The sequence below is a fragment of the Engraulis encrasicolus genome, chromosome 23, assembly GCF_034702125.1.
Source record: "Engraulis encrasicolus isolate BLACKSEA-1 chromosome 23, IST_EnEncr_1.0, whole genome shotgun sequence".
Lineage (NCBI taxonomy): Eukaryota > Metazoa > Chordata > Actinopteri > Clupeiformes > Engraulidae > Engraulis > Engraulis encrasicolus.
In genome coordinates, this window is record NC_085879.1 from 40,390,136 (window position 1) to 40,402,635 (window position 12,500).

General features: G+C 43.6%; 1 protein-coding gene across 1 annotated transcript in view; it reads right to left on the reverse strand.

Moving 5' to 3' along the window:
• Nucleotides 1–12,500, reverse strand: part of LOC134440010 (diacylglycerol kinase theta) — an 84,766-nt gene that overhangs the window by 28,624 nt on the left and 43,642 nt on the right. Inside the window, exons 6-9 of the mRNA XM_063189935.1 lie at nucleotides 7,983–8,136; nucleotides 6,441–6,515; nucleotides 4,172–4,266; nucleotides 3,095–3,393 (exon numbers count right to left, since the gene is read on the reverse strand). Coding sequence (XP_063046005.1) covers nucleotides 3,095–3,393; nucleotides 4,172–4,266; nucleotides 6,441–6,515; nucleotides 7,983–8,136 — 623 coding nt within the window. The remainder of the gene's footprint in view (nucleotides 1–3,094; nucleotides 3,394–4,171; nucleotides 4,267–6,440; nucleotides 6,516–7,982; nucleotides 8,137–12,500) is intronic.

The following is a 12,500-nucleotide window of genomic DNA, read 5'->3' on the forward strand; positions in this document are numbered from 1 at the left end:
AGGTCATTAACTGGTAGCCCCGGCGAGGACTGAGTCACTTGATTTAACAGGTCCCTGCAGTGCACTTGCTATAAAGGGAGAGAGAGAGAGATGTCATTCCAAGCCTGACAGCTCCTTTTTATATATGCGCCGCTGTGGGGTCCTTTCCAAGTAACGTGCAGTGTAATTCAAAGACACTCGTGAAAACAAAAAAAACAAAAAAAAAAGCCTCAGCAGAAACCCTCATGTACCGTACATAACGTCACGACTTTCAAGTTAAACATAAACTCTTGGACTAGAAAAATGCAGCGGCCCGGCTCACAGCGGTGCGCCTGTAGGTAGCCTAGCGTTTTATTGGCGCGGCAAAGCCTTCCAAGCCATCTATAATTGGAGATATGTCTTTAATACGTCGTCCATAAATAGTCTGTGAATTTCATTGCGGAGCTGATAAACGAGGGTGACGGGAGATTGGTTGAGCGGCTGGCTGCGCCGGGCAGGAAGCATTCTTTCCCATCACGACGAGGACCGCGGTCTCTGCTCCGTTGCCTTGGCTCACCCAATCTCTCCTCCCAGGGTTGCTGACAGCTTTGGCTGGGCCCAGGACAAAGTCATGTAAAAAGGCCCCCCATTTAATGCATACAGTGTTAACACTTAACAGAGACCAAATTCTGGGCCCCACTTCTCCTGGGCCCGGGAAAACGGATCCCTTTTGTCTCGCCAAATCGGCTTCCCTGTCTCTCCCCTCCTGGTAAGCAGTCAAGGCAACGTGACTCCATCTCCTTGGCGACAGGACTCGACTCGCACAACCACAATCATGGCATCAATCAGGCCAAGTGTGTGTGTGTGTGTGTTTGACGGCCTTTATACACTGGCCCAGGAAGCCGGTGGCAGGAACCGTAAACACTCTAAGGGGGCTCTACATCAGCCGCTTATATCTCTCCGCTAAGGGGGCTCTACATCAGCCGCTTATATCTCTCCGCTGGCCCACGACGCTTGGAAACGTACACTTTGTTTGGAGAAAAATGCTGAAGTGGTAGCTGCTTAAAGCCGTTAAATAAATAAATAAACAAGTATAAAGCCTCCTAATTCTTTTTTTTCCTTCCTCAAACCAGCACCCACCTCTTGAAGTGTAGTGTTGGATGGGGAGTGTTGGGTTTTTATTCGGAACTGGAAAAAATGAATGAATGGCAGGACACCTCTGGAGATCTCACTATTGTGTGGATTTATAGTTTTGCATTTGGCCGTCTAAAGCAACCTCTGGTACTCAAGTTTCCTTAGCATGTGCTTAATACATAAAGCAGGAGGAAACCCATTAAGGCTCATTTGGCCCAGCGTTTGGCTTTCATGCTAAGCTCTAGGCAGTCTTAGCTCTTACATTCATCACTTGCTACGTTTACATGAGGCATTTAATTCAGAATTAACTGACTGAATAAATCTTAATTCCGCTTTGAAAACGCCATGTAAACACCTCTTAATTCGGAATTAAATGAAAGATCAAAGGGAACTCGGTGGACCTATTTAATTCTGAATTATTAATTCGGAATTAAAATAAATCTTACTGTAAGTGTAGTGAATGTCTCTAAATGATGGACAGGATGTACTGGAAAGGAATGCCACATGAAATGTGAACACACTGGTGGGTTTAAGGTTAGGCGCTAGAACGGGCACCGGCACAGTTCTCTGTCTGCCTGAACTCACCTTAAATGATGGAAAGGATGCACTGGAAAGGTATACCACACAAAATGTGTTTGGGTCACACCCTGTTCTAATGGACTCGAGAAACCACTTAGCAATTATATCAGGAGATGGGTACTTATTGGCTACATCCTATCTTAATGCATTTAAGGACTTAAGGTCACATTTTCCATACAAGGTCGATAGTGCAATAAAAGTATGGATGGATACGGCATGCACATATAGTACAGGGGCAGTCATGGCCTAGTGGTTAGAGAAATGGTCTTTCAATCTAGGGGTTGCCGGTTTGAATCCCCCTTGACCTCTCCCTACACCTCCATCCAGGGCTGAAGTGCCCTTGAGCAAGACAGTAGCAGTAGTTGTAAGTCGCTTTGAACAAATGAAAGCGTCAGCTAAGTGAAATGTAATGTAGTGAGTACACCTTCATGTAAGTCGGGGTGCTGGAACAGTTTGGTAAGGCAATCAACAGAGAAACAATGCTCTCAACATCAGTACACTCCCACAGACCGAGTTTTTGAAGTTGTGAAATGTATCAAGGGGCACAGACCTCAAATGTCACAATTAAAAACCCTTTTCTGTGGAAGCATGCTCACTGTGTATCAAGGGGCACAGACCTCAAATGTCACAATTAAAAACCCTTTTCTGTGGAAGCATGCTCACTGTGTATCAAGGGGCACAGACCTCAAATGTCACAATTAAAAACCATTTTCTGTGGAAGCATGCTCACTGTGGTTGTGGCCAAGGTTTCTGCAGACTCTGTCGTTTGGCAACACAACTAAGGCCATCTCTACTTCATGTACCCTATTTTTGTCACTTAACCATATCTTTTTCCATCAAAGATATAAAGCAATGCACATTAAATGTTTATGCAACACAACTGATGATGGCTATAATACCAATTTTGTTGCTTTAACCAAATTAATTTGGCAGAGGTGGAACAGCGAAAGAAAAGAAAAAAAAACCCAGACACATTCTATATCACAAAAAAAATAATAATAATAATTTGACTTAAAGTCGTTCTCTGCGGGTTGAGTTTGCAAGGTGCCCGCAAACATGCCTATCCCAAAATCTACAACTTTATAAAAATATATGTTTATCTCCCCTAACCGTTTGAATGTTTTTCATCCCAGAATACCAACCGTCAATACAAATGTGAATATATCTCCTGCAGTATTTTAAGTCAAGTTCCCCCCCCCATACACAACACTCATTTGGGTCGACAAGTCAAAAGTTACAAGTGGGAATTCCTGACAGTGGTCTGTGAATGTGGTCGGGAGAGTCACCGTTCGCTTACTAATGACTCATTTAAGTATTGTCTGACTTAAATTAACAGTTTTCCCCACCTTGTATTCCTTTAAAAAAAAAAAAAAAAAGTAAAATCGTTTCAAAATCTGATGGAAAAAAAGTGCTTGTGACGTACTTGGGCCAGCCTGTGTAGATCTTGAGAACCTCCGAGTCTCTTGTCTTGGCGCGCAGCAGCCAGCCGTCGGGCGCAAAGTCCTTGAAGACGGCCTTGTCATCGGCCGTGCCGTTGCGGTTGATGATGTCGTCGGTGAGGAGCGCTGGCTGCGTCTGCATCTGCATCTGGGTCTGCGTCTGGGTAGGGCTTTGGGTCTGAGTCTGGTTCTGCACCTGCAGCTGAAGCTCATAGTCCTGGGCCTCATCTGGCAGGTAGTAGGCCCGCAGGGACGTCTCCTGGACAACACAGACACAGCACAGCTTCAGAGAATGGGGGGGGGAGGAGGAGATTGTGTGTGTGTGTATGTGTGTGTGTGTGTGTCTCTGTGTGCGTGCGTGCGTGTGCGTGCGTATGCGAATGCGTATGCGTATGCGTATGCGTGTGCGTGTGCGTGTGCGTGTGTGTGTCTGTGCGTGTGTGTCTGTGTATGTGTGTGTGTGTGTGTGTGTGTGTGTGTGTGTGTCATGGATTCAGTGTGAAACCCTAACCGAACCTGTTCTGTTCCACCTCGTTCCCATATTTTCCACGGTTGCATGTTTCATTCCATTATGAAATCTTTGAAATTGAGACTACTTGTCAAACAAAAGCTATTTCCATCCATACAAGTATTTCCATAAAATAAGTGGAAAATATTTGTCAGGCAAAGGGGAGAAATGGCCCTCGGCTAGTGTTAGTAAGCGGAATAAAAATAACTCAATTTGACACCAACCCAGTCATCCGTCTTATGCAACACTCATAGTAGTTTACCGTAGTGAAGTATGATGAGACATGTTTTATAAACACTGTGTACAATGTTTTGTCTGGATACTGTGAGGAGACTGCTGTCCTGACTAGGAATTACAGTGTGTTGTCTAGTACTGTCGGTGGGACACACACACACACACACACACACACACACACACACACACACACACACACACACACACACACACACACACACACACACACACACACACACACACACACACACACACACACACACACACACACACACACACACACACACACACACAGAACCAAACTCTCTCTCACCACCACTTCCTCGTTCTTGGTAATTCGTGGAATGGACACCAAGCGAAACTGGTTACGCTTTACTGCATCGTCGCCATCGAAAACTTTCAATGTCTGCTTCCCTGTGAAATGAAGACAAAAGGTGAAAAATCACTTTTCTCAATGCAAACAATGGCAATGAGTATTTTTTAAGGGTTTACAGTTTTTGGATAGTAGAGGTACTGTAGGTGTCACACACACATCACATTTTCCATCATCATTTAGTGCGCCTTTTTATGGAGCTGCTAAAGCACTTTTTACAAATGCACTTGCACTTTCACTTTTAATTTTACTAAATGTACTTGTTGTTTTTAACAGAGATATATTTATTAAGCGGGCTTGCGGAGCAAGAGCAGAGCTCTTGCAGAGCAAGGCCCGATTATAGTAATCTCTAAGTCCTGTTTCTTATTATATCTTGGTCTTGTGCAGGGGCAGTAAAAATAGAAAATGGATCTCCTCCTAGGCCTTTCGAGATAGAGACACCGTTCAAACACTAAAACGACCGGCTCGGCTTGGAGATCGCGTATAGTTATAGGCTTCTCCGTGTCTCTTGTCGTTTTCCCGTTTTTGGCGATTTTGTGAAAGCCTGGGTCTCCATTGAAAACAGTGGTGGAACCTCCATGAACCAAAGTTCTGCCACTCTAAAGATTAGAGTGTAGGAGGCTTTTTCGGTCATAAAACATCAACACTTTCACCTAGAAGTTTAGTTGACGCGTTGTTAGCGAGCTCTATGGGATGTCTCCAAATTGTGAAAGTTTCATCTCCCAACTCCCAATACTTTTTAAATGGCAGGTTTGTAAAAAAAAACAGACCTGGCTCTATGGAGAATCCCAGTCTTTGGAAAAGTGCATTTTTCAAGAGATCAGCGCATGTCCCACACGGAGGTCCATTTGTGCCTGAAAAATTTAACCTATAAACTTGTTCAACGATGTTGTAAAGACAAAAAACTCATTCTCATTTTCTCCCCAGTTTAGAGCTCAATAATAACTGTCTTTCAGTCAATCACAACAGGTGCAGCCAGTGAAGAGTTCCATTTCAACTGTCACTGTCTCAAGATTCTATTCTTAACGAGCAGGTGCGAGCAAGCATTCTAGAAGTGTATTGTTCAGCTCTGCAATGCAATCTAATATAGTCTTGCTGGACTATGCATGACAATTAGCTGCTTGGCTTAGTGGTAATGCATGCTGCTGCATTAGAGAGATGGAGGTTGAGAGTTCGAATCCCACCCGAAGCCATGTTGATTTTCTAAATTATATCATATGCCGCGTTCCTTGGCCGACTTAAAATGCCATGTATATCATTTAGTATGGATGGCAAATGTGCTGAATTACAGATATTGAGGTTGGGGGTTCGAAACCCAGTCAAAGCCATGTTGATTTTCAAAATTATATCATATGCAGTGTTCCTTGGCCAACTTAAAATGCCATGTATGTCATTTAGTATGCATGGCAAATGTGCTTGATTACAGATATGGAGGTTGGGGGTTCGAATCCCAGTCAAAGCCATGTTGATTTTCAAAATTATATCATATGCAGTGTTCCTTGGCCAACTTAAAATGCCATGTATGTAATTTAGTATGAATGGCAAATGTGCTGAAATAGGGATATGGGGGTTGGAGGTTCGAACCCCAGTCGAAGCCATGTTGATTTTCAAAATGATATCATATGCAGTGTTCCTTAGCCAACTTCAAATATCATGTATTGTATGTCATTTAATATCAATGGCAAAGGGGTTGGATTACGGATATGGAGGTTGTGAGTTCTAATCCCGCTCGAAGCCATGTTGATTTTCAAAATTATATCATATGCAGTGTTCCTTAGCCAACTTAAATACCATGTATGTCATTTAGTATATCCCCAAAACGCAGAGCTACAACACTTTCAAGATGGCTGAATCCAAGATGGCTGAATTGTTTGGCCCATAACTTCTGACTGGGTGGATGGAGTTTTTCCAAGATTTCTTTTAGCTTTGTTTTCTCAATAGTACTTTGTTTCATCTCTGCCCCAAAAGGCAAGCCCGCTTCCAGCATTTTCTGTGAGAATGCATTTCTAGTTTTCTTTAACATCTCTATTTTTATCCATCTTATATATACTTTTTAACCTCCTGGTCCTGTGTTGTATGTATGCCGTCTACTGTTTTTGCACAATCTGTACTGTATGTTACTGCTGCAACAAATGAATTTCCCCATGGCGGGATAATAAAGGGCCTACTATACTATACTATATATACTTTATGTAAGTATCAGTAAGCAAGTAACCTGTGTCTGTGGGCGTAGTGGATTGGTTGTCTTTAGATGTCACAGGAGTCACAGAGTCAACATCATCCAGATTATCTGAAGAAAACAAAAACAAAAACAGAATGAATTGGAATGAACTTATTATGGCTGAAATTAGAGGGGTGTGAGGGTGCAGCAGCCTACCATCAATGTAACCCCCAAAGACAAAAAAATAGCAGGTACCAACAAAGACTGTATACATCTAGCCTGATTATCATCAGTCTCTTCGAGACTTGGTCTGACCAACAGCATAACAATTTAAATTTCCCAAACGCCATGATTGACCCACCTCCCTTGATTTTCTACCGGTTGTTTGCTACCTGAAAATGTGGGAGGAGTTCCCGATTATTCCGGAGCTCAGAAACGATATTTGGCCTGACGAGACAGAACACTGAAGATGTTGCGTCACTAGGAGGGCGCGGCCTGTCTAGTGTACATCCGTCTATAGTACAAATATATTCACAAATGTAAAGCATTAACATGAAAAGATTGTACTACCAAATAAGGAGTCTGAAATTCACACTCTGCAATAACTATAACCATCGAATGACTTTTACACAATTAAGTCTAATTTCTCCACTGCAGTAAAAAACTCTGACTCTGTATGACAGCTAGAGTAATTGATCTTCTACTTTGAGCCTTTATACAGCTTGACTGCAAAGCAGCTGTCTGAAGGATGTGGGAAAAAGATGAATCCCTCACCAAGGATCCCCGGGGTCAGTGACTAAGTTAATCCATAGCTTAGCTGCTTTCTTGCACCGAGGGGCTCAACTTATTGATCTACGCTGGTGATATACTGTGCTGCCCACGATTGCTCTTGGTTAATGTATACGGTCCTATACGAGGCAGTGTTTGCTTTGAACCTATCCTTCAATTACTCACTCCTGATCGTTTGCCCTTCAATTGCTCTCCACCTCTGGCATCCCTTCTTTTTCACTTCATTCTTTTCCTCCTTCCGTTCTATGTGTGTGTCCATCCATTGGCTCCTCCTCTACCACCCCATCTTGCCTTTTATGTCTATGTGTGCGTTCCAATATGCGACCTTGCGTTCTCCACTTGTGCTTGTGGCCTCGTACCAGGAAGCAATACATCGTGATGACATCACTGACAACAGCATTATATTTAATTAAATATCTCCCAAAACCTCAATTGTAAAGTCATTTTCTCATTTTCAAACAGAATGGTAAATTAAGAATATGAAAAAAAAATGTGGCTAGGCTGACAGCGGGGAAACTAGATTAGTTTTTCCACAGAGGTGGGGCATCAGCAAAACGTGAGGCCATAAGCACAAGTGGAGGACGCAAGGTCGCATATTGGAATGCACACTTTCTATTCATCCATCTCTTTCATTCTCTCCCTAATTAGCTCAACCTCCATTCTCTGCACCTTCACCCTCCCTCACTCCTCCTCTTTGACCCTTGTTCCTCCATCCTTTTATTCCTCCACCCACCCTTCCCCCCTTTATTCCTTTCTTTTCCTTTTTTTTATTTCAGTCCATCCTGCAGGGGCTGGGGGGTGGCTTACCCAGCTCGCTCTGGGAGTTCTCGGAGATCCTGAAGAGGTGCATCTTGCTGAAGTTACGGGACCAGATGCTCACGCAGGACGGGTGGAGCATCATCTTGTGGAGGCGGCCCATGCTGCACTCGGGCTTCACCGTGATGTAACAGGAGGCGTGAGCCTGCAACATGGCAAGAGACAAAAAATGTTGTTGTTTTTTTTTGGAGATTCTTCTTAGTTCTTTTTATTCCTTTATTTGTGATAGTCTTTTTTTAGAAAGTGCGCTCAACTCTCCACTGTTTCTTACAGTCTTAGGGTGCAAACAGCAAAGTTCATATTTAGTTTAAAAAAAATAGCTGCACTCTTGGGTGTAATTCTTGCAGTTTTAATCTACGTACTGGGTTAGCATCACATTTATTTGTGATGGGACAGTGTGAGAGGGACATGAAACGAGTGGGGTGAGAGAGATGGGGAAGGAGTGGCAAATGACCCGAGCTGAAACAGTAGGGCCAAAAATTGAACAAATTCTAACAATGGTTGAAAACGCAGCAGCTCCTCTGTGCTCCTGTTCACCTGGTGTGTCAATGGGAAGGACTTAGGATCAAGCAGTGAAGGGGCATAACTACATTGATAAATATGCCATATCCAAACGTTAGTCTTGCACTTTTGGAAAGTCTGAGTTGCTCCAGTGATCCTCCTTTGATGGTTGATGACACTTGGGGAAAAATGTTTGTCGTCTGTCATGCTATCCAGGAAAATCCAAGAAGATTTATAGAAAGATTTATAGAAAGAGTGACTTTTCACTACTTGGGGCAAAATAACAACCCACATAGAGCCAGATTATGTGGCAGTAGCAGGGGCTAACTAGCAATCAAGGATAGAAACGCACTGAACTTCATCAGGGATAGCTGTCTTGACCAAGGGCAATGATGGTGCTAAAAAGGAAGACAGAGTCAGAGAAAGACATAAGCTGTTATGTAACAGGAGGGTGACGAAGGGGGAGCCTGCCAAGAGGGGAGAGACCAGTGGTTCTCAACCTTTTTTTAGGCGAGGCACCCTTTCAATTAATTAAAAATGTCAAGGACCCCAAACCAACAAGCCGTAACATGGCATCGCATCCGATACCAAAAAAGCTTAGAAAAGTAACACATTTGGAGACGTCACGCGATCTACGTTCGAATTTGCAGCTGATTGGGGCGACCTATATTTACTTTATTGTGCGTAACTGGCAGATGAAAGATTCCACTGACTAGCATTAACTTATCAATTTAGACAAATATGTATCACAGTACATAATTTATTTCTCAGCCACGTTTCTGCGGCACCCCTGAGGGGGGCCCCGCGGCACCCCAGGGTGCCCCGGCACCCCTGTTGAGAAACACTGGGATAGACAACCAAAAATGCTGAGGATAGTCGAGTATAGCTGAAGACACTTCGATTAAGATATGTGTTCATCATGTTACGCAAAAGAAGATCAACATATTCGACAGCAGTGTCAGGTCAAGGTCAACTAGCCGTCAAGGTCAGAGACCCGCTATTCATTTGAGTTATCCGTCTTGACCCAAGGATAATGATGCTGAGAGAGAGAGAGAGAGAGAGAGAGAGAGAGAGAGAGAGAGAGAGAGAGAGAGAGAGAGAGAGAGAGAGAGAGAGAGAGAGAGAGAGAGAGAGAGAGAGAGAGAGAGAGAGAGAGAGAGAGAGAGAGAGAGAGAGAGAGAGAGAGGAGAGAGAGAAAATGTGTGTCGTAAAAAGCCTACAATATTCTAGCACATTTTCCCCCACAATGTTCCAGAAGTGTCATTGACGGAACACACTTTGGAACCTTGGAACTGTTTTACATAAGCCATTAGCCTCTTCTGTCATAAGGTATGCCTTATTGATGTGGTGCCCTCACTGGACAAGTGCACGTAAGGTATGCCTTATTGATGTGGTGCCCTCACTGGACAAGTGCACGCATGGACACAGCATCCTCCGTGGCACAATCGGTCTGCACTAACTCCTACGAGGCACACATTGGGATACTGCATTATCAGATTTTTATTAGTGAAAAAGTGAAAGAAAATGAAAGCCCAATTGGGAAACTCCAACTCCAACTCATTGTGACAAAGCACTCCACAGCACACAAGTGAACACTGCACACAACGAAATTGCATTTATGCCTCACCCGTTCAAGGGGGCAGCCCTCAGTAGGACAAAGCCTTTGAGATTTTGTGAGACTGACTGACAAACTAAGCAAATGGGGAACAGGGCACAGCAGGGGTGCATTTCTCAAAGGAGAAGTTGTTAGCCTGTTAGCAACTTCGGTAGTTGCCAATTGGAAAATGCATTGAAAACAAGAAAGTAGCTAATCTAGTTAGCAACTATGATTTTGAGAAACGCACCCCAAACCAGTAGTGGAGTCATGTGGTGAACTGAGGGGAGAGAAAGCAATGTGTGGTGATGGATGGTAGTGGGAGAGCCCTAGATAGACTCACTCACGTAGAAGAAAGTACAGCTCTTTTATGCGATGGGATGAATAAAATATTAGCGGGCAGTATGAAACTGCTCAAGAGGAGCCGTGCAATACCACTGTGCAATGCCTTTGGGAGCATAACCAACATCAGCGTGCTAGTTCGGTGGCTTGCTTTCATGGACTCTTTGCTCCTGCCTGCCACCCAGTTTATCTTATGATGTGTCTCTAACAAGAGCGTTTGGACAGTTGGGGTGCGCACATCCACAAAGACAATGATCAAGGTGCCAGACAAAAGCGGTAGACAGTGTGATAACGGAATATTCCACTGGGGAATATCCCACTTGTGGATCGAAACGTTGCAGTATGTAGTGAAATAAATTATATATATTTTGGAGCTCATGCCCAGTGTGCAGACCACTTTATCTCACTCTGACGAGCAGCCAGAAGCAGATTATTAGCATAGCAAACTAAGCCAGGCCACAGATTGTTTTGCCTGCCTGGTTGGCCTTGCCTTGCACCATAGGAGATACTCATAGCTGGGCCATGAACCTTGTGTCGTTTTGAATCTGTGTAGCAAGTAATTAGGATGGGCTTAGCATGGTGTCTTTGTCTATGGTGTGTAATGGAGGTCAACTACAAGCAGAGTGTGGCGTGGGACATAAGTACCGTCCCAAGCCTCATACAGTATTGGTAGCGCTGAGCTATTGTACTGGTCCTTTAGTCTTTACCTCCGCAGTATCATGCCAAAGAAAGTGGATCTAACAAGAAGCGTCATTTTGTTTCTTTTCCGGTATCCACTTTATGTCGGGTGAACGCCCCCTTAGGAGACCTTCGGTTAAGAGACCTTCGGAGTCCTGAGGTTGAGAATCAATGAAGTCCCCTTAGCGCTGTAGATGGCGGTAGCGCACGTCTTGCGCAAACACCTCAAAAAGAGAAGAAGAAGTAGGGGACAACGCCCCCTTAGGAGACCCAACTTGAGCACACGCTTTTGCATTGAGTGGGCGTGTTTTACGATATCTTACTCTCATTCAGTATTTTTGATCATGCTGTGCCTCCCATGCTTGAACTGATGCGTTTACTTAGGAGGAGGTGGCGGGTTTGAGCTCTGAGTGGCGAACTGCGCAGGAAGACCTCAGTTACAGGTGCAAGCCCAGATTACACATTCCTTATTATAGTCTGTCTTGCCTTGCAATGGAGGAATAACCTTTTTACAGTTCTGTGAATGGTTCACCTGGCTGTGGGTAAAAATCTTCTACGAAAAGAGCAATGAAAGTCGCTGCTGGTCTCAGACAGAACTGGCACTTAAACACTCCTGTGCAATGAACTCAATTCAACTTCACTTCCTCAAACTTTCTCATGCGATGACATAAAATGCATGATAGCTTCACTATCGTTCTCTGACATGGACCTGACAATGATATCCTATTTTCATTGTGACAACATAAACCATTTTTGTAGGTTTTAGTAAGCAATTCCCTTTGACATCTCTTTTTATTTTTGAACGAGACAATTCATAATGAGTTGTCATTTCGATGCACCGATAGCTCATTTTCCTTCTGACAGCCTTAATCATCCCGGGTGGTTAGTGAACAACAAATGGCCTTGAATAGCTCTGAATGCACAGCATTCTCATTCAGTCATTTTCCTTGCATCTGGAAAGTCTTAGACATCCAGAGAAGGCAAGGCAAGGCAAGGCAAGGCAAGGCAAGGCAAGGCAAGGCAAGGCAAGGCAAGGCAAGGCAAGGCAAGGCAAGGCAAGGCAAGGCAAGGCAAGGCAAGTTTATTTGTATAGCGCATTTCATACACAGGTGCAACTAAATGTGATTCACAAAAAACAAATGCAAAAAGAAAGGAAACAAGAAAGAAATAAAGAAATTAGAGTCAAATAAAATGTAAAACATTAAGATAAAGCATATGGTAAAAAATAAAAATAAGAATGACATATAATTAAAGCTAGGGGAAAGCCTCTGAGAACTGCTTTGTCTTGAGTCTAGATTTAAAGCTATCAATAGTGCAGTGAAATAAAACAGATACTAACTGCAACAAAAACACATGGCTTGTCAGCCTCATGTCTGTCACTTTAAAGTCAGCTG